Genomic DNA, 26,791 nt, shown 5'->3' with positions numbered 1-26,791 from the left:
TTAGAAACAACACCCTCCACAGCTCTTCTGGAAGGAGTTTCAGATCCCCCCCCCCCGTCAGTAGGTTCCTGTTTTACAGCTTGAGTTTGTGTGCAGCATCCTGACTCCTCTCCTCACCGTGGGATTGTCTGTGAAGCATTTTTTTTTCTTCTTCTTCTTAATCCCCTGACTCAAGTTGAGCAGAGGCCGTTCCCGCTGTCCTTTAACGCCCCTCAAGGAGATTGTGCTTGTCAGCACGATCTCGGGCTCATTCTGAATGCTGAATGATTTGCACCTTCACCAATGCAGCCTCTGGTTCGTTTGACCTCTAGGACAAGGAGCGGCTGCTAGAGCCTCAAGTTTTTACATTTTCTGCCCTTAGATTTGTTTCTACCCTGCAGTACATCGCCACAGCTTTCATATTTGACTTTTTACCCAAATAAAAGTGATGTTGTGGCTGAAACTTGACACAGTGTTGAAGCTGAAGGGTGTGAATATTTTTTAAGGTACTTTTAGACAGCGAGGGCCATCTGAAACCCAAGGAGATAACTAGATTGTTGGCATAATGAAGGTTAGGAACTTAATTTAATGAAAACTCAATTACTCACAGTAACAGTTGTTATACTGTCACTGTTTATAATTATCTCTCACGTCAGAAGTTTAATTACTCTAAATAACTCTGTGCAGTCCTTTACGTTTTATTGTGTCGTGCAACAAAATTAAGACATTTACATTCTATCTTTTGATGGTTTAAGAAGATTCCAAGTAATTATGTTTTAGGTGGAATAATGAGATTTGTTTCTGATTATCCCCGAGTCAGACAGAAATCACAGTCACATGGAGCATTGGTAATGCTTATTGTTCAATAATTTGGCAAAAAAGCAACATTTCGATTTACAAAATGTGATTTTCTTCCCACTCAAACTAATGTGAATGATTAACAAATACAGTCATTTAGGTTGCAGGAGGTTCTTAGCTTTAAATGGATCTGGTGCTAAAATAATTGATGGTGTTTTCACACCTGATCGTCCAGTAGACTCGCTTTGATTGGCAGTTCGCTTTCGCCCTGCAAAACAAAACCTTTAAAAACCCTGTTCACCTCCTCGCATGTGGGGGCACTGCATCAAGAACCACTGAAGGAAACGTCTGGAAAACCTCTGAAGAAGGCATGAGCGCAACTTATTTCTTCACAAAATATAAATCAAAATAAAATACAGTCAGATTGTGGCAGTTGTAGAATTTCTTTTTTGTTTTTGATAAAAAACCTGAAGCTATTTCTAATGCTTGCACCAGACACACACATCTGTTTGGGTTGCATTTACCCAGAATACCCTGCGCTTTGTTCGCTTCTTGCTTTTGGAGCAGCTTCTGGTCAGCTTGTCATCCACATATGCACTTGAACTGAGTTCACTTCTACCAAACCCAGACCGAGGTTTGTAGGCAGAGTTTTATTTATTTATTTATTTATTTATTTATTTATTTATTTATTTATTTATGGTCCACATCAGAGTTAAATTGCACATCGTCACCAAAGCAAACTGGACTTTCTAGGCAAACAAACTACTAGTAGATTATTATTATTGATTTTCTGCAGACACATTAGGCATTACTCCAAACTGAACAGCTAGATTTTTTTCTGCATCTACCCCTTAGACTTTATAGCTGCATTAATAAAAATCTTTTATGCAATTCCCAGCAGACTATGTTTTCATATAAAAGAGGGGCTTCTTTACAGCCAATCAACTGTAAAAGCCTGATTTGTGAAGTGCTGCGCTAATGGATGCATAGGAGCCCATCTGTTACTGTCACAACAAATGGTCTTAATGGATAGGTAAATGGGGTATTTTTGTCATTTCTGTTTAACAAAAAAGAGGAAAACATTAGAAGCGCTGATATATGTGTTCTGGCGTTGTGGTAAACTGCTCACAATTATGTGGGGCGGGGGGGAGCACAGATCTGAGTTGATAAAAAGACTCAATGTTACTGATTGTGAAAACCTTAAAAGGTTTGGAAAGCCATGTTTAAAGATAAATATTCTACAACACATATTCCTACAGGATATGGTGCCGTCCAGTCATAAACAACCGTCTGTTTCTTTAGAGATTACATTAAGCCCAAAATAAATAACCTCTATTAAAAAATATATGTATTTAGTGGTCATTATTTTATGCAAATCAGCGCATACTTACTTCTCCTATATACACTTTTTAAAAAATATCCTAGCAGAATTCACCCATTCGTTTCCTAAAGGCAATGTTTCAGCCATGAGTCTGACACGCTGTGAAAGCTCTCAGCTGCAAATGGAAAACAATGCTGAAAATGTCACACTACAAATAGATTATAGTTTCTTGTGACTCGTCGACCCTCACTGAGATTTAAAGACCGTTTCCTTTGCGTTTGAAATGTGTTGGACAAATGTCTCAATTTCAGCTGGTGATAAATATTCGATTCCTCTAGACAAGCTTTTACTTCAACAGAAAAACAAGATTGTCACTTTTATAGCCGTTGCTCACATACGTAAAAAAAAATAAAATAAAAACATATGAGCAAGACTGAATTGTGTACATTCACTCTGGGCAGGAGCCTGATTCTAGTTTACAGTAATGGACGATCTTTTTTTTAAACTTCACTTGCCGCCATGATCAGACTGTACAAACAAGATTCTCTATAAAAATTAACAGAATTGGTGTTTTAAGGTTTATACCGCTTAAAACCGTTCCTCCTTAAACTCCTGTTTACTTCCTCCAAGGACAGGTTCAGGATTTTTTCATTCTTCAGCCTGAGCCTTGGGCTGTCATTGCTTCTCCAAAGACTCCAGGTAGACAAGCATGGCTAAGGAACTGATTGTATTTCACACCTTATTCTTCTTCCAGCAACATCGTGCAGACGTGTTAACGAGGCGCTAACTAGGAAGCAGATTTAAAATAGAATCACCTGTTAGCCATCTCTCTCCGTCAGTTAGCTAATCCTTTGTATAGGACACGCCATTTGTTTGATAGAGAAATGAGTTCATTTGTTTAGACTCACTTTCTGGGTCACTTAGATAATATCATCTCTTAAAGAGCCATTCTGCTTGTTGCCATGCTTAAACTTTATGATGAACATGGTTAACTTGCTTTAGAATATTTAGTAGCTACTGCAGAGAGGGTAATCTTCCCTACAGGAAGCCAGACACAATGAGGAGTGATGGAACAGCTCAGGTTGTTTGCCGGATGTCGTTCTGAGTTGGTGTGGCTCCGAAATGGGAAACGTGTTCGGTAAAAACCAGTTCTTGTAGATGCACTGCTGCACACACGAGATAAGCTCTTTTTTTAGCATGCAGTGCCCTTCATTTTGTCACATTAGGTTTGATTTGGTGTACCTGAGCGCACAACACTAATAGCATAAATATTGTTGCATCACTGCATTATTTATTCCCTCTTCACACATCTGCAAGTCTACTTTCAGTAGCGCAAGATGAAATTATTAAGGAATACAGCACTTAAGCATCGCCTTCCTACACATCTGTCATTGTACTATAAGTATTTTGATTGGTGAAATCATAATGTTTTTGCAGTGATCCTGCTGGAAACACACCACAGGTATGAAAGTACACACTCGTAGTGTTTATATGAAGCATTCACAGCAGATAGAAACAAAAACGTTAGACAGCACTGTGCTGTGTCGTGCTAATTAGCCTTTTCAGTTTAGCCTAATCTCTGATAATGTTATATGAGAACTTTGTGTTACTGTTTACAGAGAGGTGGAAGCTTTTGAAAAGCACATGTGCGTTTAATGACATGCCAAAATCACAGTGCCATCTAGTGGCCTGGCATGACAACTACAGCTGACTCGAGGTGTGTTGCTGTTTTTTGTTTTTTTTTCCCCCAATCAACATCCAAAAATACCAGCAGTTTCCAGGCAGCGATATTGTGTAAACATAGTCTCAGACTGCCACATACTTTTTGGACGTGTCACAAAGATTATTTATACTTTACATATCCTCTGTTGCCATTACTGAACTTGGTGCTACTCAAATGTCACAGGAATTACCCCACTTTAATTTAACCTCAAGCTATGCTATGCAGGTGCTCTGTCTGCACATTGGCAAGTAATTAATCCATCTAATAATTATTTGACCAATATGGGGCACAGAGATAGAGTTTAACTGTCGTCCTCAAATGGTCAATGGATCCTCTATGAAAAATATATCAAAGACGAGACTAACACTAAATTTTGTAGCGTTTGTCCCAATAAACACACAATACAAAATTCATACCTTCCAAAGAGTTAATTTTTTGTCTTGCTAGTCCACAGAAGAGTCTTTCAGCCGTTATTGGGAAATGTGAGACAGGCTTTTTGCTCCACAGTTTTCACCTCATGATTCTGACTGAATGCTATTTTGTGTCGTTTCTCTTCTACTGTCGAATCATCAACATTGAGCTAAACTGAGGCAAGTGTAGGCTGCAGTGCTTCAGATGATGGTCTGGGTTCCTGTGTGACCTCCTGGATGAGTTGTTGATACTCTCTTGCAGTAATTCTGTAAGACTGACATATTGTAGGAAGTTCAGGACTGTTCTGCTTTCAAATTCAAAAATACTTTATTAATCCCAAAGGGAAATGAAATTTCTCTATTTCTATATAATAGCTGATTTAAATGTCTTCAGGTTGTGCTGCTTTTTGAAGCATTTTACTATTCTTCAAATTGTCAGACAGGTTCTGTTAAAGTGATTTCTTGATTCGTCAAGCATTCATCTTTAAATGTGTGTTTGAGGAACAAATGAGCAGATGACAGTAAAGTGCAATGAGAAATAAGATCCAGCTGAATATGAGCTGTTGTTCCCACAGAGCTGCTTCTGAATAAATAATAATAATTCTCTCTCTCAACAGCCTGAAACGACTATTGTGTTTTTGTTTTTGAGCCTAAACACAGCAAGTTATTCATGAATGTTGAGGAGGTGCTTGGAATAAGAGTCCCCAGTTCTTGTGAGCCACAGAAAAGGTGGATTAATTGGCAAGACCACATTGTGTGTGTATGTGTGTGTGTGTAATGTCTCTCAATGAGTCTGCTTTGTGGTTTTTCATGTGCTGTTCACAATTGCAAATCTTTGTAAAACATAGAAATGTATCTCTGTGTAAACCTGAACGGTTTAGAAGCATTCTGAGAATGTGGCAACACGAGTTGTGCTTGCTTCATTTTCTGCTTATGAACACCTCCCTGTCTGTCACACCATCACTTCTCAATCCCTGCACAAAGTCTTTCTGTGCAGTCCAGCATAGTGTTGTCCTGGCAACTGCTGCATCTTTGGAGCTCTCTTGCATTCCCCCTGTTTTCCTACAATTCAGGCTCAAATAAGGAGAGCAGAAAAATATCCGGTTTAAGCAAGGCAGCAAAACCTAATTTTCAACATAAAGATGTTCTTAACTGAAGATTAAAATATAAACAAATCATCTCATAATTTAAAAATATAGTCAGATTATTTTTTTATTTACTACACTTAAGCATTTCAAATTGTGCTCAATTGTTAGAACTTCTATTGATCAGACTGCAGTAGGGCTCTGCCAATATTTTCTTTTTATTCAAGAATTTAATCTTGAATATCAGGCTTTATTCACACAAACATAAACAAGTTGGGTTTTTTTAATGGAATTTAATGGTTTACAGACTATAACTATGTAACGTGGCATATTTTCTCACATTTTAACCTCGACTTGTAACCATCAGATCTTTGACAGCTGCAGCTTAGCGGCACCTGTGAATAATGTAGGCCACTCTGAAGTTGCATCTATGGATTAAACTCACACACTCTGCCATTATCTGATGATATTACACCAACTAGAGTGTAAACAGTCTGACAGCCCCCTCCCCCACCCTGCTCCGGCTCAGTTTCCTAACACACCCACCCGGCTATACGACACCAGCTCCATGCAAATAAGACGCCATTCACTTAGTCGGTGTGTGTCATGTGACTTGCATTATGTCTGCCTAGGCTCATTCACAGATTGAATATGAAAAAAGGGATGAACAGACATTCACATTCCCCTCCTCCCCCCATCGGTCTCATTCATTGGTTAGATTACATACTGCTTTTTCATTCTCTAGAATCTAGAGATTTCGCAATCCTGCACAGAGATTTGCAAAACTATGCATTCTAATAAAGTTCTTCTTTTTTCACGTTTTTCATCACTCCTAAATGTTGAAGATTATAAAATTTTAAAATCAAAACCGAGTACATGCGAAATGCCATTTTTTTTTTGTAATTTAAATGATTTAATTTCTATATTTGAAACATAAACACATATTTTTAAAAAATACACATAAAAACATGGCACTACTTCCCCTGTCCCCATAAGAAAATAAAATTATACAGTGAACTCTATCTTATGATTTAATAAAGGACATTGATATCTGATTTGTTTTTACCCCAGCAACTAACATTTGAGGCAGTCTCTGTCATGACTTTCATCCATTCTTTGAATTTTTTTCCAAATTTACAATGATCTCCATCAGAACAGGAAACACCAGGGGACATTCCCAAAAAATATGAAGAAAATGACCATTGTCTTTGCCACATTTCCAGGATTTATCCTGCAGTAGACCCATCCTCAATATTTTTGATGGGCTTTAATAATACTGGTGTACAATAAGACATTTTTAAAAGGTTGTATTAAGGGAAAAAACTTCCCAAAACCAACCTGAACCTGAAAAAAATGAAAAGAGTAATTACCTCATACACTTAATAAAGGGATATGATACCCTGCCATCAATCAAAATTGTTTTTTTTTCTCTAATAAAATTATACCTGTTTGTATTCGTGCAGTTTCTGAAATTAAAATTTTTTTTTGATAACCTGAAACATGCAAGAATGGCAGAAAGCAACAACAAAAGTATGGAGAAAATTACTCCTTTTTTTATATATCCCTGATATTGTTGGTATTTATGATGTTACTGCCCACTAGTCTGTTTGACTGTTTAAATCTGATGAATCGAGCAACATGGGAAATCCTACGCACAGAAAGTAGGCCCTGTAGAGCTACCGTCTGCTAAATGCCAGGCCAAGATCAGCACTCTGCTGCGCCACAGGCAAAGCTTTGATGGAGACTGATTCAGCAGAGGCTCAGTCAGAAAAGACAGCCTCTGGTTTAACATAAAAAGGTATTACAGCCAACCACCAACATTTTCACATTGTGAAAGCATTAAATCGCAATGAATTAATATGTTTGTTGACTTTATGAGACTGATATGTATAACATTTTTTAAACAAGACTATCCAAAGTGGTTTTCAGGAAAACAACGGCAAATGAAATGACGCAAACAGAAAATTTAAAGACTAACATCCCAACTTAAAGCAATTGAACAGCTAAAACATGACTAAAATTGAAAATCCTATTATTTTTTTAGAGACATACAATTGTGTAACCTACTGAAAATGAAAGTATGTAACATTTTTTCTGTCTTGTGGCAAGAAATTGTTTATTGTTGCAATGTTAAAAACATTGTAGGCAGATTTAGTTACATCTTGGAAACACAATTTTGTTAGCGTTTCTATATTATGTGGCGACAAACTAATATAAAGTTGTCCATCATCATATGTATAGTAAGAGATGCTGTCTGAGCTACAGGGTTGCCATTGAGGATCTTTCCTTGTGATCTTTATTATAGCTGCAGTTGAACAACACTGCACCCAATAAATGGCCATAAAAGGACACGAAAGGTTATAAATAATTAGTTAGATAAGCATATGAGCAGATATGGTTTTGGTAACTTTTTGGACTTAAACTAAAACTGCTGCAATACCTGTACGCTACTCCAAGTTCAGTTATTTCCTTTTAGAAGATTATATCTCTATTTTCTTAGCCTAATTATCTGTTGTTCGTAGCAGAATTATTTCTTTCAGCTTCGCAGAGACACTTGGTGACTTACTAGTTATTTTCAATGAGCCATCGTACAGTTTTTATTTCCAGTGCACTGCAAGGCCTTATTACTCATGAACTAAAGTAGTTTCTCACCCTCTGTCAGCAGAAGTGCCTGACTCAGACACATGCTGACACAGGGTCAGAGAGCGAGCTGAAGAAGTTGATTTGATGACAATTAACCTCAGCAGGCTGCGGAGGCTGAACACTTCACAGGCAGAGAGAGAGAGAGAGAGAGAGAGAGAGACAGGCGGATTGGGAAAGAAGGTGAGAGATGTCACTATAACACCTCAAAGTGCAACAGCTCTATTCTGCTGGAGGCACAGCTCACACCAGTGTCAGTCATTTAGAATCTCTTACTCATACCTAAACAGTCACAGTGTCTATTAGTGTAGATCATAAAACCCCCGGCTGCAGTTTCAAATTATTGTGACTGCCATGTTACTACCGAGATTTCCCCCGAATCCCTACTGTCAACATTCCCAAATATCATTATCTCGCATCACTGGAAGACACGGCCAGTCAGCAATGTTACACTCATCTGTGTGTGTGTGAGGGAGTGTGAAGGAAAAGGAAGCAATGTGAAGGATATGTTACAGTGGTGCGAAAGTGTTTTCCCCCCTTCCTGATTTCCGATGTTTTTAAAGTTTCTCACACACGTTTCAGAACATCAAACTAATTTAAATATTAGTCAAAGACAACACAAGTAAACACAAAATGCAGTTTTTAATTGAAGATGTTTAGGTGAAGGAAGAAAAAAATCCAAACCTGTGTGATTAAAGTTATTGCTCCCTAAACCTAGTAACTTGTTGGGCCATCCTTAGCAGCAACAAGGCAAATCAAGCGTTTGCGATAACTTGGCCCAATCATCTATGCAGAATTGGAGGGTTTTCCAGGATGAAAAGCCTTTTTAACAAGTTGGTTTCAACTTGAGGTCACGGACTGGTGGCCGGACATTCTCCTTCAAGAGGAGAATGTTTCAAAATTGGTATTATGATCGTTTTCTGAAATGTTGTTACTTTTATAACAGATGAAATGGGAGCCACACCTATTGTCAATTTGCAAAGTCTTGGGGATCTCATGGTGTGTTCTGGAAAAATTGATACGAGCCTTAATGTTATTTTTGCCCAGTCTATTTCTTATGACGGAAGCATGAACTCTGACCTTAACTGAGACAAGTGCAGTTCTTTGGAAGATGTTTTGGCATCTTTTATGTCCAGTTGGATGAGTCGTCGCTGCAGTCTTGGGGTAACTTTGGCCATCGTTGGAAGGTTCACCACTGTTCTGTGTTTTGTCCATTTGTGGATAATGACACTGACACTGAGTCCCAAGGCTTATGAAATTGCTTAGTAAACCATTTCCAGCATCTTGGAACCCTGAGCTCCCTTCCCCATGCCAACTGTGAGCACACACTGTAATGGCCAATAAGTCATCTACCAGCAGTTATTTAAGTTTGCTTAATCCAGAGTGTAATCTTGATGGTTTGGTGCACACAGATACCAAATAAATAGAGATTTTTGAACCTGAATATGTACAAAATGTCTATTTGCAGAATTAAGTCACATCAAATCAAAACAGGATTCTGATTGAGATTTTAACAAGGTAGTTTGTTTTTTTTGTTTTTGTTTTTTTCAATTGAATACATTTTTCCTAATCAAAGTAATCTATGTTGGTTAAATCTGTTTGTTAGGTTTTGGTTAATGCAGCTGAGCTGACTGAAGTAATGCTCTCTTGGTCAACTGAATGAGTAATTACAGGGTAGATTCACCTGAAACAGTTTTGTTGTTTCATGTAGAGGGCTTTTCATTAATTCAACAGGCCTGGCGCAAGCAGCAGAGACGGCCTGTTTGTTCAGACAGCGAGATTTAATTTTGTTTCACCGATGCAGCGTGAATTCACACAAAGCTGGCCGTTCCCAATAGGACATATTTACAAGGTGGAATTTACTCAGCAAACATAATGAAATGTAAGCAGCACGTCCAGTTCTAATAACAGATGTCATTATCCCTGACAGGTCATGTTGACACAATCCCTGTTATTTTGTTCCTTGTTTGAGTTTACTCAATAAGTTAATTTTGGAGTCAAACATGATTATTGCCAGTTTTAATTTTTCAATATTAATTTGTGTTTAATACAAATACACTGATGAAGACAACCGGATTTAACAAATCAAACTACTGTAACACCGCATACATTTTTAATTATGTAGATTTAATCTAATATTTTTGTGTACAAGAACTTAGCTAAACTAAAGCATTAAGATGGTTTTCTCATTTATTTTGAATGGCTAACAAAGGCGACATCTTCAACTAAATTGTGATCAAAAGGTTTTGCTGATTATTTTTTAGCTAATTATTTAATATTGCTTGTACTAACAAATATAATAAAATTTCAAGTAAATTGAAATTCTAATTTTTAAATTTGTTTAAGTATACTCTGCTAGCAGTGAAGTGTGATTAAGAGGCACATTAAACAAGATTTTCTAATCCACAAAATCCAACCAGGATTTTACTGACGTGTTGGATGAAGAGTCATCACCTTCATTTTGATTTGTCTGAATCTAAAGTAGCTTCAAGTTGTAACATGTTTGCAATTATTGTATTGAATAATTAGGATTTGTACCCAGTTAAATTTTAGCAACGCTGTGACTAGAATTTTTATAATTATGAAACATAAAACGATTGGACGTATTAGTTCTTCCATCAGTGTTTTTTTTTTTTTGCTCTATTTGATTCAGGGTTTGTCTTACTTTATTTTTTTCCTCCAAATTTAATTGAGCTTCACAAGCTAAATTGAGACTGTCCCCAATCAGGAAGACTCATATTCTCATAAAACGGAGCCGTCTCAATGCTTAGCCAATAACTTGGTAAAAGGAAATGAAATGGTGAATCCTCAAGCTTAAAATGAGGCACCGCCATACTAGAGAGGAGTGAATGTAATCCCAGAGAGAGAGTGGGGCGTTGTGAGGGAAGTGAGATAATCGAGGAGGTGATTTTATGGTCATGGGTCTTGCTCCTTTTGTGTGTGTGGAGCCTAAACTGTAATTAAGACACAGCTCTGTGGGAACACTTGGCTACTGCGGTAACGTTGTCCTCGTCTCAACTTCGTCCCCCGCTCCAACAGTTGCATGGCTGTTAATCCTCACTCCAAGGTGATATTGGGGCCATGTAATGGAAAAGTGCAGGAACAATTGCTGCTTTTAAAATTGGATTCAATTAAATTACAGTTAAGGCCGTATCCCCTACCCTCGTTAGCTTAGTTTGTCCTGGAGTTTAACACTGTGCTACTTCACTGATAAGCGTTAGCGTTAGCGCTGCTAGCATGTGTCAGGCTGTCTCGTGGAGAAAGTACCTCTATTTGAGAAAATGTTTACATCCATTTATATCAGTTTTGCCACAAATGAGTAGGCCTGTCACAATACACTTTTCTGAATAAATTACCTCAGTAATTATTGTGACAAAAGATAATATTGTTCTGAAGCCATTTTCAAGTAATATATTGACAATGAAAGTTTGCCCTCTCGAAGACTAATGAAGTTTAATCTTGTCCAGAAAACTTAACACTGGAACTGGAAGAAATATCCAAAATAAAACACAATAGCCAGAAGCAATAAATGAAACATGCATGCCAGTTGCATTCATGTAAAGCCAATAATCTTTGGTCTATGAGGATAACGGCTGACTCACCGAAGCACCTGAGTGTCATGGAGTCAAAAGACGCGACTCTTCGCACCGCTTTTCTCCCAACACTTCAAAGAGCTCGTTGGCCCACTGCGATCTGGCATATTTAGTGTTTGCACTCGACGGCACACTGTGCTGCCATCCTGCCGAGCCATCTGTGTAGCAACAGATTACCAGGTAGCCCCCGATAATCCAGGTAGGAAGCACCGCATCAGCAAGGAAACCAAGCCAAGCGGAAAATGTTTAAATCAATAAGTCCCGCGTTTCCTCTCAGCCTTTCGGCTTGACCTTGACCAGCTTTCTAACAACGCCGTCATACATATAGGCTCCTCTTTGATGTACTGGGGCAGATGATTGGCAGCTCTGTGTTTATCAGCCGACTCTCACCTTGCCAAAAAGTTTTTCGCTCTCCCTACTTCCTCAAGTCAGCACTTCCTCCCATCCTCTGAGGCCTAGAGACCAGAACAGAACAGATTGTGTTTGTGTTATTGTTCACCCATCCATGACTGTATGTTTGAGTGTGCAAGAGAGCACAGACTCGTAGTTTTCTCTTTCTCCTGTTTTCTCTCACTTTTGATGTTTTTAAAGATGTGTATTTGGCGATGTTAAAACAGAGCATTTCCCTAGAAACGTTCCAGCCGGAGTTGCTCCGACTGAAGTTGTTTTAGTGCCTTTCAGAGGTGCTTTCTCTCATTACGCTGCAGCATGTAAACCAGCTTCATCGCCCGCTTATTAGATTCACTCGGACAGGGAACATTCCGCTAATTAATGCTGCTGGCAGGCCGTGTGTGAGCGACTGACTCAGTTTGGGGCACGCTGAGCCCGAGACGCACGGGTCTTGTTAGTGTTTGCGGCGCGCTCGACGTGCGGCGGAGAAATGTGAACGGCTTTCTGTTTGCATGAGGATCCCCTCGTGCACACGTGTGTGTGTGTGTGTGTGTGTGTGTGTGTGTGTGTGTGTTATGCGTACGTGTGTGTGTGGCTTCGACCCTTCTCCGAGGCAAGCAGGCAAGAAGAAATTTGCATGGGTAGCAGCAGCGGCTTCTGGGGAGCTGTTTGATCTGTCCAGTTTTAACACATCAGGCGGTCTTCTTGCTGAGAACCTGAGCAGCTATTTTCTTTCTCAGAGAGATGAAGGGGAGGCACATTAGAGCCGGTGGGGAAACAGGAGGAAGTGAGTGGAATCACAACAGATAAATAAAACAGGTGCAGACACGGGTAGGTTAATGACAGAGGAATAGGACAGACAGTCTGTAGCTGCGTTTTCATTACAAACATTGACAATATTCCGCTAATGCCTAAAAAACTCAATTGTGCAATTGGAGTGTTTGCATTAAATAAGAAACGCAACTAAAATGACGTGAATAAGTTTGAATAGAACTAAAATACCTGTAGGTGAACTTTAACTAAGCCTTTTTACAAATAGAGACTTGGAAACAGTGGACTGCATGTTATGTACCACAGTGGAGGAGGCTGACAGAAATGCATTCCATGCTTTTCAGATGTTTTTTAAATCCACTTCCCCTTCACATTGTGCTACTTTTGTTGGTTTATCTGACAAAATACCAATAAATACACTTTCTGGTTGCGACTTAATGTGAAACAGTTCAAGGAGAACAAACACTTTTCCCGGGCTCTGAACCAACCCCTCTGCCTCGCTCTGTGCCTTCACCCATCTTCTGTCTCTTACAATACTGCCGTTTGCTTCTCTTCTAAACTTTTTAGACAAACCAATTCATCAAATTTTAAAATGAAGGAAAACACATTTGCTTCCCTGAGTAATAATTGGATGATACATTCTTTCCCCCCTGCCCCCGAGTCCTCGATCATTTGTCAAACTATACTCAAAAAGAATTGGGTCAAACCTGATTCATAGTTTGCAACCCTCAAAATTGGGTTATTTCTCATGTAAACGTATCAACAGATTCTAAATATAAACTGTTTCTAGTGTAAACAGTTGAAGATGATATGTATGACAGCACAGATACTCTAATCTCTACATTGTCTACAGACGATCAACCACTACATTCTGCAGATCATAATACTTAGAGGTCATGAATTATAAACACAGTTGGATTCCAACCATTCTATTTAAAGATGGTGTATTTCTATGCATGGAGCCACAAACACCAATTGTTTTAAAAAGTTTGACTTTCCTCTTTGTTTACAGAGATTAGTCTAAGGATTGAAACCAAAACTTCCAGTTCGGGAGCCCCAATAGTTTAATGCCAGGAAATAAATGCTGAGAAAATCAGATTTGTTGCAAAACTTCAAGTAGTTCAGGTTCAGTTCTGTGGCAATAATCTTGTTAAGCTCAGTGTTAAAAAGTAACACAAACAGCTTTTTAGAGTAGTTGAGGCTGAAGCAGATGCTGACTGTGGACATTAATGACTTTAAGTTACAGAGCGATATAAGCACAGATGAGAAACAGAGAAATAAGAAAACAAGCATATACTAAAACCGATATTGTCACCACAGTAATTACCAATATTGTCAGAATTGCAAAAATATGCTAGCATTGCAAAGTCCCATAAATAGCATTGCCTTAACATAACCTGAAGGTAAATGCAGCCCTATTTGCTACAACTTTTTTTTTTTTTTACCAAATCTAGAAAAATACAATAGATTTTCACTCCCTGTGTTTAGCATATTTCTGAAGTTGATTTTTATATTTGTGCTCCAAAGTAAATTTCATACTGCAAATAAAGTTCTTTTGTTTTAATTTCATGTTTCAACTTTTGGGAGTTGATAAAATGCCTCTGGCGGTAAAAGAATAAAACCAATACCTGACTCCTTGGTGCTGTATATGCTCCATATATTGCATATATAGGATAGACATTTCTACAGCATAATGCAACGTATTCACTGTCAGATGTACCATTAAACAAATTGCAAAACAAGTAAATACATTTCTGATGCGTCACTTTCTTGATTTTCCACCTACAACTGAAGCGCTTGCTCCGATAAAGACTTTTGTTTGCAAATGCCAGGTTAAAAGAATTAAATTTGCATTTGTGTGGACTCTCATGTCAATGCAAATGTGGGGTTGTGTGTGAGCGTGTGCATCCTCAAACAATAATGTTTGACAGCGACAAAAGACCCAGTGATTTAAACCTCTGTGCAGAAACCCAACGGAGGGAACCTGCTTCTAGGACTGGATCATGTAAATTTTCCCTGTGATTTGATTCCAGATAAGGATCTTATTTTGTTATTCAGGAGTTGGAGCCAAATGAAACAAATGAACATTTGCTTCTCTCCTGAGCTCCTTCTTGTTTCCATGGAGATGCTCATCATTTTCATTTGCAAACAATGTGAATCAAATTATGACATGTTAGTCGCTGCGTTAACAGAGTTGCTGTACTGGTTCCTCCTTGGACTTTTTCACATTTTGTTTTAAGTTTGAGGGCTTTCAAATGAAAATCATAGCTATAAAATGTAGTTTCTCAGTTTAGTTTTTTTTTCTCTTTCTGCAGGCGTAGAGGCAGACTTCCAGGTGTTGACTTGTGTTCTTTCTATGTTTTCCAATTTATACGATTCATACACATATAAATTGGCGCATCAAGACGAATCCCAGATTTACTTGTCAAAGTAAATCTGTTGGGCCTCACCTTGACACTCAGACAACGGTTCTGAATGCTACGCTGCCATACCGGACATGTTTAAAAAAAAAAAAAATCAAAACTACACCAGACCGTGTCTCCGCTTTCTTGTAGTTTATTTCGATGATACCATTACAGAGTTTACATCATCCAATCCTCGGTTTTCCACTAAATCCATAAGCATTTAACATCGTTAAAACTCTCAATTTTTTAACGTCTCCAGGCGTTAATAAATGTTGCTGTAAAAGTTGTTAAATTCCACTTTTCCAGCTGCTGGTGTGGATAAAGATCAGCTGATTGGGGTTACTCCTGTCACCTGGAAACAATAAAAACAAAAAGCTTCTGGGTTCTTTTATGCAATTGAGAAGAGTTGTGATAACACCTGTTATCCCCCCCTCTCTCCTACTCCACTGAAAAATAATGGCTTGATCCGTTCATGGTGTTGATGATTTACTATTAGGAGCAGCAAACTGCTTAGCCCAGCAGAACTGCAGCTCCCCAAAACATAAATCAAACTCCAGCCTGGTGGAACTGTTGCTTTAGGGCACAACACAAAAACGAGACACTGAACCAGTGGAATACAGGAAAATCACATAAGACTGGCTTTCTGCAATTAGTCTGTCACATTGGGTTTTTGTGCATTCACACACGCACACACACGCACATGCACACATGTTGTGTATCAGAAGATAGGATGTGGTTGAGTGTGTGTATGTGCAGCAGTTTGTCTCTGTTCCCCCCAAGAAAAGAAACGCAGTGGGCTGGGTGCCTGCTGGGTAAGCTATAAATAGCACTGTGGTGACAGCAAGACTTAGAGCCTAATGCGAGAGGGAGCGTCTTCCAGAGATGTCCATGTTGATTCCTTTTTTATTTATTTATTTTTAAACCTGACATACTTTTTCTGTTGCGGTAAAACCTGCCTGCTATTTTTGTTCCTTTACTCACAAGTTGGTTAGACTTTTGTCATGTTTCAACCACATGCTTCATTGTGTTTTATTGGTTAACTTAAGACTGCAGGAGGTAAGGTTTATAAAAAATGACTTTTGCATCTTTGTTAAAATTGTCACAGTGTAATAAGGCACATAATCTGTGAAAAAATTGAGCTCCTCCACCTGCTCTCAGTTCTCCTACTGCCACCTGCAGAAATGCACCGCCTTCAGAAACAGCCAATCAGATCCAGGAGGATGGTCTTAGCGCTATTAATCAAGCTTATTTACGTGCAATTAAATGTGCTAATAGCAGAGAAAAACTTCCTGTTCTAGGAAATCTGTTTATCCGCCATCATCTTTGCCCATGCTAATTAGCCTTAGCATTCGGGTCAGGCTCCATAGTGGGAACTAGGTTTAGCATAGCAGAGAGCACAGCACTCTGAACTAGTTGAAAATGTATATTCACCCTTTAAAAACATTTAATGCAAAAAGTATGAAAAGGGTCTTTAACTTAAGTATCAGAATTGTTTTTAGTTTATTTTGTTTTTGTCAGTTCTAGTCCCAGCACAACATATTCAGTTGTCCCTCTTCCTTTGCAGCCATTTTTGAATGTCAGAGTGTTAACACTCAGTCTGTACTCTGAGCACTGAATCAGTTTTAACTCAGTTGTTTTGGACAAAAAGAGCTTCTACATTTCATCACTCTATGAACACAAACTTTAGGACACAGATTAGTGCATAATTGTCAAATGAAAATAAATAGATTTTTATTTATTTATTTTTTTAATCTCCTGTCTTAGGTTCCAAGTTCCCCTGCACCACCCATATCATCCCGGTGAAGAACGAGGAGGGCGTGGTCATGATGTTCATCCTGAACTTCGATTACATCCTGGACGACGTCAGCTGCGACTCGCTGGAGAGACTCAACCACACGTCTCCCTCCAAAGCTGACCAGCGTGAGTAGAGACGACAGGTGGTAGTCGGATAATGTGATATTTGGCATTAGCTTTCATTTAAGCTTTATGGATAATCAAAAGACACTCCTACAAGCTTGCAAATTTAAGTTCATTTAACCTTACTGTCTTTCAGATTTTTCTGCAGTTATTGATTGTTCATAAATCACAATGTTGGGCAGCTTGTGCTCGTTGCAGCTGCAGGAATTGGTTGCTCGACAAATGCTTTGGCATGTTGACACCGGCCTTTAGCAGACACTGATGTTTGCCCGCTATCATCTCTAAGGTCTGGCCCAGTTATAGCTCATACTCTGCCAGGAAGGCCTGATGAACTACTTGAAGTGCGCTGTGAGAGTTGCTGTGGTGTAATGGTGTACAATGCCATTCCCCAGAGGTTCACTCCTCCTCCTCCTCCTGATCCTGTAAAAGTCTGTCTCTTTTTGCTCTTTCCATCTTTGATACAGAAAACAGCAGTAAGGAGGACCAGAGGTCACCTCAGGATGACTGTAATTGGACAAAGCTCTTAACAAGCTGCTCTGCCTAATGAGGCGTGATGTGAAGAACAGGCAGTGTGTTGAGTTTACAGTATAATGAAGAGGTTTTATTGTTGTTATTCTTGTGCACAGTCTGGCAAATAGTATATATGAGTGTGCAGATTTGACTTTGGGAATGTGTCCTGCTGGTACGTCTCAAAAAATTTAAATATTGTGGAAAAAGTTCATATTTATTGTCACTCCTTTCAAAAAGTAAAGCTCATATAAATTCATTACTCTTAGAGTGAATTGTTTTAAGCTTTTACTTATTGTAATTTTGAAGAATATGGTGTTCAGATAACGAAAACCCGAAATTACATGTCTCAGGAAATTAGAATATTTTATATAAAATAAAAAATGATACTTTCTGGCTTCTTATTATCTGTAAGCCATAATTCTGCCCTGGTCAGAGTTGATAGGAAGCAAGACAAAGACTCTAAATATGCTTCAAACATAAGTTAAGTGTTTGCAGAAGTCTAAAACATTTAACGTATATAGACACTGTAAATCTGATTGATAATATGGTGACTTTTCAAGGTAGTTGGTAGCACTAGATTTTATCTGGAGGTAACAGAATAAAGGGGGTTGAATACAAATGCTCTCAACACTTTTTTATTTGCAAGAAGTTTTAAACCATTTTAAAACAACCACCCTTATCCTGAACAAAGGAGCTTCTATGGATGTAAGCTGATATTTTTTTAAGTGTTGCACTTTTATAGGTTTGCTCCAGTAATGATCCAAGTGTTACATGATCTCATTTTGGGTGATGCATTAGCTGCACTAATTGATTTTTGCATCCATTCCGCAACCCCCATGGACTCGCGTTATATTTTAATGTAGCAAACCGGGACCACTTCCTCAGAGCTACATAATTATGCACTTAGTAAGTACATTTTATTTATACCTTTCACAGGTCAGAAAACCACAAAGTGCTTTACAATAGGAACAAATATTAAAAACACAGAAGAACTCATTAAAACAGAACACATCAGATAAGGTCATCCAGCATAAAACTAGTCAAAAGCACAAAGATTAAAAGCACAATCTGGGGGCTTCCACTCTAAAAGATGAATCCTCTCTGGTCTTTCGTGGTCGAGGAACCTTTAAATGCCTTAGACTGGAAGATCTCGGACCACGAGAAGAGATGTTGGTCTCTAAAAGTTTTGAGATGTCTGCTGGGGCTTGACCGCACAGCGCTCTGAAAGTAAATACTAAAATTTTAACATACCTGCAGCCGATTTAGAGATTAAAACTGTGCCGTCTCTTTCGTGTGCTGGTAAAAAGCTTTGCAGAGGTATTTTAAACTGACTGGAGACGATCAAGATCTTCCTTATACAAATGAATAAAAAAGCTGCTGCAAAAGTCAAGGCACGAACTGAGCTGGGGGCACGGCTGCAGCCAAGATAAGTGGAAAAGAGACTTTCATCTGTTCAAGAAACTATAGAGAAAATGTCTTGCCATCTTACTGTTGAGGACAAAGTGACAAAGATCTTAATTTTTTTAAAGGTGTCTTGTGGTTTGATAAAGCTAAAATTGAAGCATTTGGCCATAATTACCTGTGTTGCATTTGGATGAAAAAAAGAGAAGCTTGGAAGGCTGAGAATAAAATCCCAACTGGGAGCAAAGGGTCATGTTTGTGTGCGTGGTTTGACTGGTGCACTTCTTAATATGAATGACATTATTAGGAAACGACATGAGGAGATGTTGAAGTACATCTTAAGAGGGTGAACAGGCGTGAAAGAGAACCACAACAGCTGAAAATGTAACAACTTTGGTGCCCAATCTAAGCGTGTCTATTGGACCATCAGATGTGAAAACAACCTAAAACATCTGACCCAAGACAGAGAGATTAAAGGCAATTCTACCAAATGATGTAAACTTTAGAATTTAAAGAAAGTCGTAAAAAAATCTGTATAAAAGCTGGCCTGTTGTTTATGTTTCACTTAAAACGTGAAACATTTAAGTAGATTTCATTGTCAGAAAGTTGGGAGGAAATATTTTTACAGAACATTTGAATATCTAGATATATTTTATGCTCATTTCAAACCCAGATAGGGTTCATCGCATTGTGGCGCCTTTATTCTCATTTGCATTTTCCCGCCTTTGGGAAATGTGTAATGAAAGGAAAAGAGTTAAAATTAACTTCCATTACTTTGGGCTCAGTGCAATAACACCCTTATTTTCTCTTTAATAAATGAGAGCAGGGCAAAGCAGAATAATCTGTATAATTGGAGGACAGGGAGCTCAGGTAAACACTGCTGTAGGTAAAATAATGCTTCATGCAAATCATTTAAGCACGTTCACAGCACAACTGCTGTAGTTAAGTCTGATGTCAGCAGAAATCAAACTGGAGGCAGAAACAAAAGGACATTAGCGTTTTTTTGGCCTTCTTTTTTAAACAGCTTTCCTTTCTTTTTTGGGCTTCTCCCCTGTCGACTGAATCATGCTCGCGTTACAGAAGGACATTTCTCTCCCCAACTGAAGGCCCAATTAATATTCAATGCAAATATTACTCTCCGGTATCATAGCAACAAGGGCCACTGTGTGTCCACTGGTTGTGTAAAGCTGCCTGGTGGAGCAGGGAAATAATGAGAAGACAGAGGAGAGAAGAGACGCTCTCAAACACTTTACACGCCGAAAACCCAGGAAGTTTACTCAGGGCAGCTGCTCCTGCAAGCTTCAAATTGGCTGTTTTTGTATGGGAATAGAAGACTTTTGTAAGCACACATTATTATTGTGCATCTGACTTAAGATCTCATTTTAAAAATGCATGGCTTATGGAGTGAATTTATTGATTATTGACGATTTTGCAGTTGCAATGTTTCCATGAAATAAAAAAAATGCATCCAAAATCGCACGTGAATACATTTGTTTATGCAATAGGTCATGAAACAGCATAGGATCTACCACTTCCTGTCATCATCTTCATCGTTTCTACCAGTAGCAACATCCGGTTGTTGACCACACGATTTGTGTGACGTCAAAAAGTATTTCCATTGCAGTTTTGCGAAATACAATAATTTCGACACAGCCGAAAATCCGCCTCATCTTAGCGCAAAAACCTTGTATCGAAAAACATGAGTTTTTTTTTATTTTTAAATTGCCATTTCTGCCAGTGGAACAGGTACTTTTTCAGTAATATTATGGAGTTATTTACCTATTGTCCTACTTCTAGTTGAAAAGTTACTTGTAAGCTTGTTTCATCTTACTTCAAGTGTACTTCCATATTTGCACAAGAAATTATACAAAAATTACTTTTTTTGCAGTGCATGTCTGTATTTTATGCAGACATGCATAAAATATGTATGTCTGCAAAATGATGGGTATTATACGGAACACCCATCATTTGGCGCTTCAGGAACAAAAGATGACTTTATTTTGGAGGAACGCCCTGAAACTGTTATAAAAACCCTGAACTTAATTTCAACCGCAAAATAGTAACGCTGCAGTGAAGTCAGGATGTTGGATGCTCAGGTCTGATCTGCATTAGCAGAGTTAGTATTAGAACAATTAAATTAATTTGCTCACTAAGAAGTCACACCTCCTCACTTAAAAAGGCTGTAGATCGTTCCCTCCCTTGCTGTTTACTAGAATAAATTAAGCAGAGGTTGAACTAGGCCACACAACGTTGGTTGGCTGGATTTAGTTGCTCTTCATAATTTGTATATAGAATACTTCTTGTTAGCATTTCTCACTTTGAGTGCAAATGGTTTTTGCTTTCATCATGGCAGGAAGACTTGTGTTTGGGAGCTGAAACACAAATGCAATATGTATGCCATATGTTCACGCGGCTAAATGATTCACTAGACGGAGGCCACGATTTGTTCTCCATATGCTTAAATCCTGAAGCGTTGCTGTCATAACATGACTGCACATAATGTAAAATGCAGAAAAGTGTGTTTTGTAAATACTGTTTGTCAGTGAACAGGCAGCTCAGCATTTATCCTAAAGTTAGTCTTACGCTTCACAACTGTTCCTGAGAGCAGAGTTGTCTTACATTTATCCTCTATGACTTTGTAACACTGGGCTTTAACTCTCCAGAGGCTATCAGTCACTCATTAAAACACTGAACGTAATCCTTTAAAGGATCCCCATCTCAGTGCACCGCTGCATTATAAAATTTCAGTAAATGTCCCCCCCACCCCACTATGAATAATTAAAGGGAAATTGAAGATTGAACTTGAGCCTGAAGCACAATAGGCATTTGTTTTTATCTGAGCTTTTCAGATTGCAGCAGCAGCACCAGGCTTTCTGGTGCCATTAGCCAATACCTAAAATATCAGGTCTGGGGACTTTATTCAAGTTCTGTTTTAAGCACACTGGAAGCAGCAGTACAAGGTCAAAACATGCAATGTTAATCTCATTCTGTTTTTTTCCCTCAGTAGTTAAGTAGTGCTCTTTATTTTTAACTTTCTTTCTTCTACCTTTTACTAGAGTTTTATGTGATAGACCAACCTAAATAGTATATTAGTCAAAATGTTCTAAAATGCACTTTGTAATCTTGCAGGTCCCTTTTGCAGTAAATGTGGTACAACCTTTACTTATTCATCTTTTCAAAATAGGTCAAGATTAGTCAGATAGGATGGAGAGTGTCTTTGCACATTTATTTCAAGTTTTGAAAAAAGATTCTCGGTTGAATTTAGGTCTGAACTTTGACTAGGCCGTTTCAGCAGATGAACATATGTGATCCAAGCCAGTGTTTCTCAATTCCAATCCTCAGGGATCACAGCCCTGCATGTTTTAGATGTTTCCCCTCTGCCACACAAGTGTCTTGAATAGGTGGGTGATTAACAGGCTTCTGCCTCACTTGGTGGCATACAGAGGAGGTCATGCATGTTTGAATCAGGGGTTTGAGAACAGAGACACATCTAAAATAAACAGGGCAGTGGTCCCTGAGGACCGTAATTGAGAAACATGGATCTGAATGAAGTAGTCTTTACTCTTTGCTCTGGATCATCGTTATTGTGGGAAGGTTAAGAGTTTACTATGTAAGGCCGTAAGGATTTAATGATGGCTTTCTTCTTGCCACTATTCCAGTAGAGTTGTAACTTGACAAACCTTTAAGGGTTTATGGGGTAGTCATGCTTGCATTTCTACATTCTAAATGTCATCTTCAGGGTTGCTTAAGTCCTGTCGTCAAGAGCTCCACCCTTTAACTTTTAGATGCATTCCTTATCTAGCAAAAATGAATTGTTCATTACCAGTCCTCTGCAGAGCTGAGTTACTGCTTGTCAGGCAATTCAGCCTTTTGACTCAAGTGTTTTAGAGCAGGAATGCAACTAAAAGCATTCCTGCTCTACATGCAGGAGTTTTGAGACATTCTAGCCTTAGCATTTTAGCAAGAGATTGCCAGAACACGAAGAATCTTAACAGTGCTGTTCTTCTACCTTTTCTCCCATCAGGTAGAGGGAGGTTCTTCCGCTTCCGTTTCCCAGCCTTGCCGCTACTGGGCATCAGCAAGCAGTCCCTTCCTCAAGAGGACCCAGACGCGGTCATGGTGGACTCCCCTCGACACAGTGATGGCTCGGTGGTCACACGCGACTACCAACTCCCCACCACTCGCGAGAGCTGCAGTCCATCCTATGCCAACGACACTCGCGCTCTCATCGGCCCCAGCCATTGTTCAACGCCGGTATCGGGCCCCTTAGACCACTCATCCCCCAAGGGTCCCTGGAATCGGATGTACCAGGGCCAGGCCGTTGCCCAGACCCAACACCAGAGCCAAGAAGACACTCTTACTGCAGCGCCGTCAATCCCGGGCCTCACTCCGACTGCCTCTAGAGAGACCGTGTGCAGTATTCGTAGAGCCTCTTCTGTACATGACATTGAAGGCTTTGGCTCCAAGTACAAAACTACATTCAGGGACAGGCATGCCAGTGAAGGTAAGTTTTACCCAACTAAATCCTCTATTAGTTGATTGGTTACTATGGCAGTTACTGTAGTCTGTGGAGAAATTTTTAAATCTCAGTAGGAGCTGAATTTTTATGCCTGAACTAGTAACCAGCTCAGTCGGAATCAAATTAGCTTCCGGTGTAAGTTACTGCCCCTGAGAGTTGGAATATTCACAAGAGTCACTCTTAGTTCCTCCAAATTTGTTATGATGCAGCTAAATAACACTCAAAAAAAAAAAAACTGGAAACATAGCTAAGGCATGTGCTGGTTATTACTTTCAAGAGCAACAGAGATGTGCAGAACTTTAGGGAAAAAGTCTATGACAATATGAGAAGAGGTTGCTGAAGGTAGGTCAAGAAGAGAAGTGGCCCTTCTACAGCAGCAGTTAGGTTTCACAAAGACAAAGAGCATCCAAGTGATGTTTGTTTCTCGAGTGTTGATGGAGAACTGTAACAAAGTCAGTCTCCATTGCATCTTTGTGGCGTTAGAGAAAGTACATGATAGGGAGCCAAGGGAGAAGGTCCTGTGTTCAGAAGTCAGGTCTAACAGAGATCATTTGTGAGGGTGGTGAAAGTCATGTACTAGGACAGCTAGACAGCAGTGAGATGTGAGGTAAGATGAGTTGAAAGTGCTTCCTTGTTTGCAGTGATGATGTATAAGTTGATAAAAGACCAGAGGGAGCAGTCCCCATGGATTATATTTGCAGACAACATTGTCATCTGTAGTAAGAGTTCTAGAAAGAAGGGAGCTAGGAGTCAATGGAGAAAATAAGGAAATGATTTGTGAATGAGAGAGAAACGCAATGTAGCTTCAAGTGCTAGAGGCATAAAGCATGGATGAGTTAAGTGCTGGGGTCAAACATTCATAACAAGAGGCAGCGCACAAGACGGATCAAGAAGAAGGTGCAGGCAGCATGAATTGGATAAAGAAAAGTGTAATGGGTAATTAAAGATCAATGCCTGCAAGAGTTGGAGTAAAGCTTTACAAGATGGCATTATTATTGGACCTGCTACTGTGTTGTGCTGTTAAAAACACTTTAATAGGTTCGGCTGAGACGGTTTGGGCATATGAAGAGGACAGATGGTGAATATTTTGTCAAAGGATTACTGAGTGTGGTGGCAGGAAGGTAGAAAAAAGAAGACCACAGAGGAGGCTCAGAGATGTACTGAATGATGATGTAAAATCCTAGAAGTTATTTGCTATATGAGAGCAAATAATAATCCTAATTTTAAAAAGCAACATCTGAATGTTCCAAAACTCTTACAGGAAAAAGCTCTAAAAGTAAAACAGAAGCAAAGCCCTCCCCAACATGTGCACATCAAATATGTAGATATTTTGAGACTGCATTGAAATAACACTTTAACTGATGAATACTAACTAAATTTTGTACATAATAAATTGCTCCTTTAGATTGTCACAGGGTAGGGTAGGTAGGACAGAAGAGAAAGGTAGGGATAGGATGAGATGGAGGCCAGTAATCCACTGTGGAGACTGCCTGAAGTGGGAAGAAATAGAAACTCAGTGTGCTTTCAATGAAAAATAATTTAACAATGATTAAACTTAATTTTACATATAAACATGAAGATATTTAAATATTTATTGCCAAAAAAAACTTGATAATTTGTCTTCTTTTTTCACCTGCAAAAAGGTAAAATTATGCATACTGTGTGTCACTGATCATCTTTAGATTTCTGTCATGGTCATTTTTCCTCTAAAGTTGATAGTTAAAGTGCAGATTCAGCACAATCAGTCTACTTCACCCATTAAGTGTGATTTTCATTGTAGTCTCAGAGAACAGCCGACACACTGATATGTGCGCTTCACTCCAATGAACTCTCCATAGGCCGTGATTTCAGGTCTGATGCCACATTTATTCCTATTTCTTCACTCACCTGCAGTTCCCCTGTCTCTTTCCTCCTCAGACAATGGTCGCAATATCAAAGGTAACCAACAGCAGCTTGCTGCATCCTGGACTTATGCTTCTTTTGGCACGCCTGTTGGACAAGACATGTATAACGCGCAAAGCCTGCTTCTTTGCATGAATTTCTCCACAGAGGATTTCTGTTGAATGCAAATGCCTTTGTGGATGACTGACAGTGTGTTTGTAAGTTCTCGAAAGACTGGCACAGCACTAATTGACGTAGTGTGAGTGTACACGACCGGCCTGACCCTCGCCAGTCGCTTGGGGAGGGCTCAGTAAAGAGAACACACACTGACCCGTGCACGTGCATGCATGAAGCAACACTTTCTATTTCTCTCCTGCTTGTTGTCTATTGAAGAAAATCAATGAAGCTTTCCGCGGTGAAACCTCCCACTGTCTTTAACCTCAGTTTTTTTTGTTTTTTCTCTGTGCACCCTTTGAATCTATGCTGCCACATCTAAATGAATAGAAACCTGGTGGTGTTTCCATTTAAAGTCGATACACACACACACCCCCACACACTACACAGTTATTAAAAAAAAAAAAAAGCTTCACAAACACACTTCTTATTCTGGATTTTATAGGACATGCTACTTATTTGCTGCCTATAGCAGGTTATTCATACACACTTTCAGAGGTTCAACATTGTGTCACATTATAACCACAAACTTTAATGTATGTATTGAGTATTATTTATACATGAGAGACAAACACAAAGCAGTGCATAACTGAAGTGGAAGCAAACGGATCCATGGTTTAAATGCTTATAACAAACTGAAAAGTATGGCATGCATATGCAATCACTTGATTTCAGCTTTGGGCTTCGAGACACGTTTTTTGTCCTTTGCTGTTTCCAAAATAGTGAAAGCTCAATCAAATTTGAAGAGTCTGTGAGCAGCAGTTGGATTTATGCTTGTATAAATTCAAACATATGATTATCCTTTAATGTAAACTATGGCAGCCCAGGTTATTTGTTTCATCTGGTTGTCCTACTGGATACAAAACCTTTTTCACGGTATCAATTTGTTTGCAACATTTAAGATGTTTTTCTATGACTGGCATTTAAAATCTCCAACATAAAATAACAAATACTCCACTCCAGAGTTAAGTCCAGCTCCATATTTCCTATCCAGCAGCGCTGATATCCCTCAAGCAGACCTGTTGGTAAATAATAAATCAGTCTGCTGCTCTCGTATACCCACTGTTCTGAGTAAGCTAACTTGATCAAACCATTTCTAACATTCCTCACTACAAAATAAATAAAAGTATGCACGATGCTGATATTGTATTGGATAAATATCTGTATCAGCTGATATTCAAAGCTGCAATATCTGTATGGAAGTTGAAGTGAAAAATTTGAATCGGGACATGAAAGCCATGCATCTTACTTGCACTTTATACCATGGGCGTAGG

General features: G+C 38.9%; 1 protein-coding gene across 5 annotated transcripts in view; it reads left to right on the top strand.

Moving 5' to 3' along the window:
* The window catches only part of LOC106964164 (potassium voltage-gated channel subfamily H member 7-like), a 65,568-nt gene that overhangs the window by 6,589 nt on the left and 32,188 nt on the right, over positions 1-26,791 (top strand). For 3 of the 5 annotated variants that reach the window (XM_015059496.1, XM_015059505.1, XM_015059524.1), the window contains exons 3-5: positions 16,880-17,035; positions 22,968-23,447; positions 25,380-25,400. In XM_015059496.1, the coding sequence (XP_014914982.1) occupies positions 16,880-17,035; positions 22,968-23,447; positions 25,380-25,400 (657 nt within the window). The remainder of the gene's footprint in view (positions 1-16,879; positions 17,036-22,967; positions 23,448-25,379; positions 25,401-26,791) is intronic. The other 2 variants (XM_015059514.1, XM_015059530.1) reach the window with 1 other exon arrangement.

Source organism: Poecilia latipinna, unplaced genomic scaffold (assembly GCF_001443285.1).
Source record: "Poecilia latipinna isolate Pla-1442-1.1 unplaced genomic scaffold, P_latipinna-1.0 Scaffold65, whole genome shotgun sequence".
Classification (NCBI taxonomy): domain Eukaryota; kingdom Metazoa; phylum Chordata; class Actinopteri; order Cyprinodontiformes; family Poeciliidae; genus Poecilia; species Poecilia latipinna.
The sequence above is the reverse complement of the archived record's forward strand: the minus strand, read 5'-3'. Positions and strand labels throughout refer to the sequence as shown.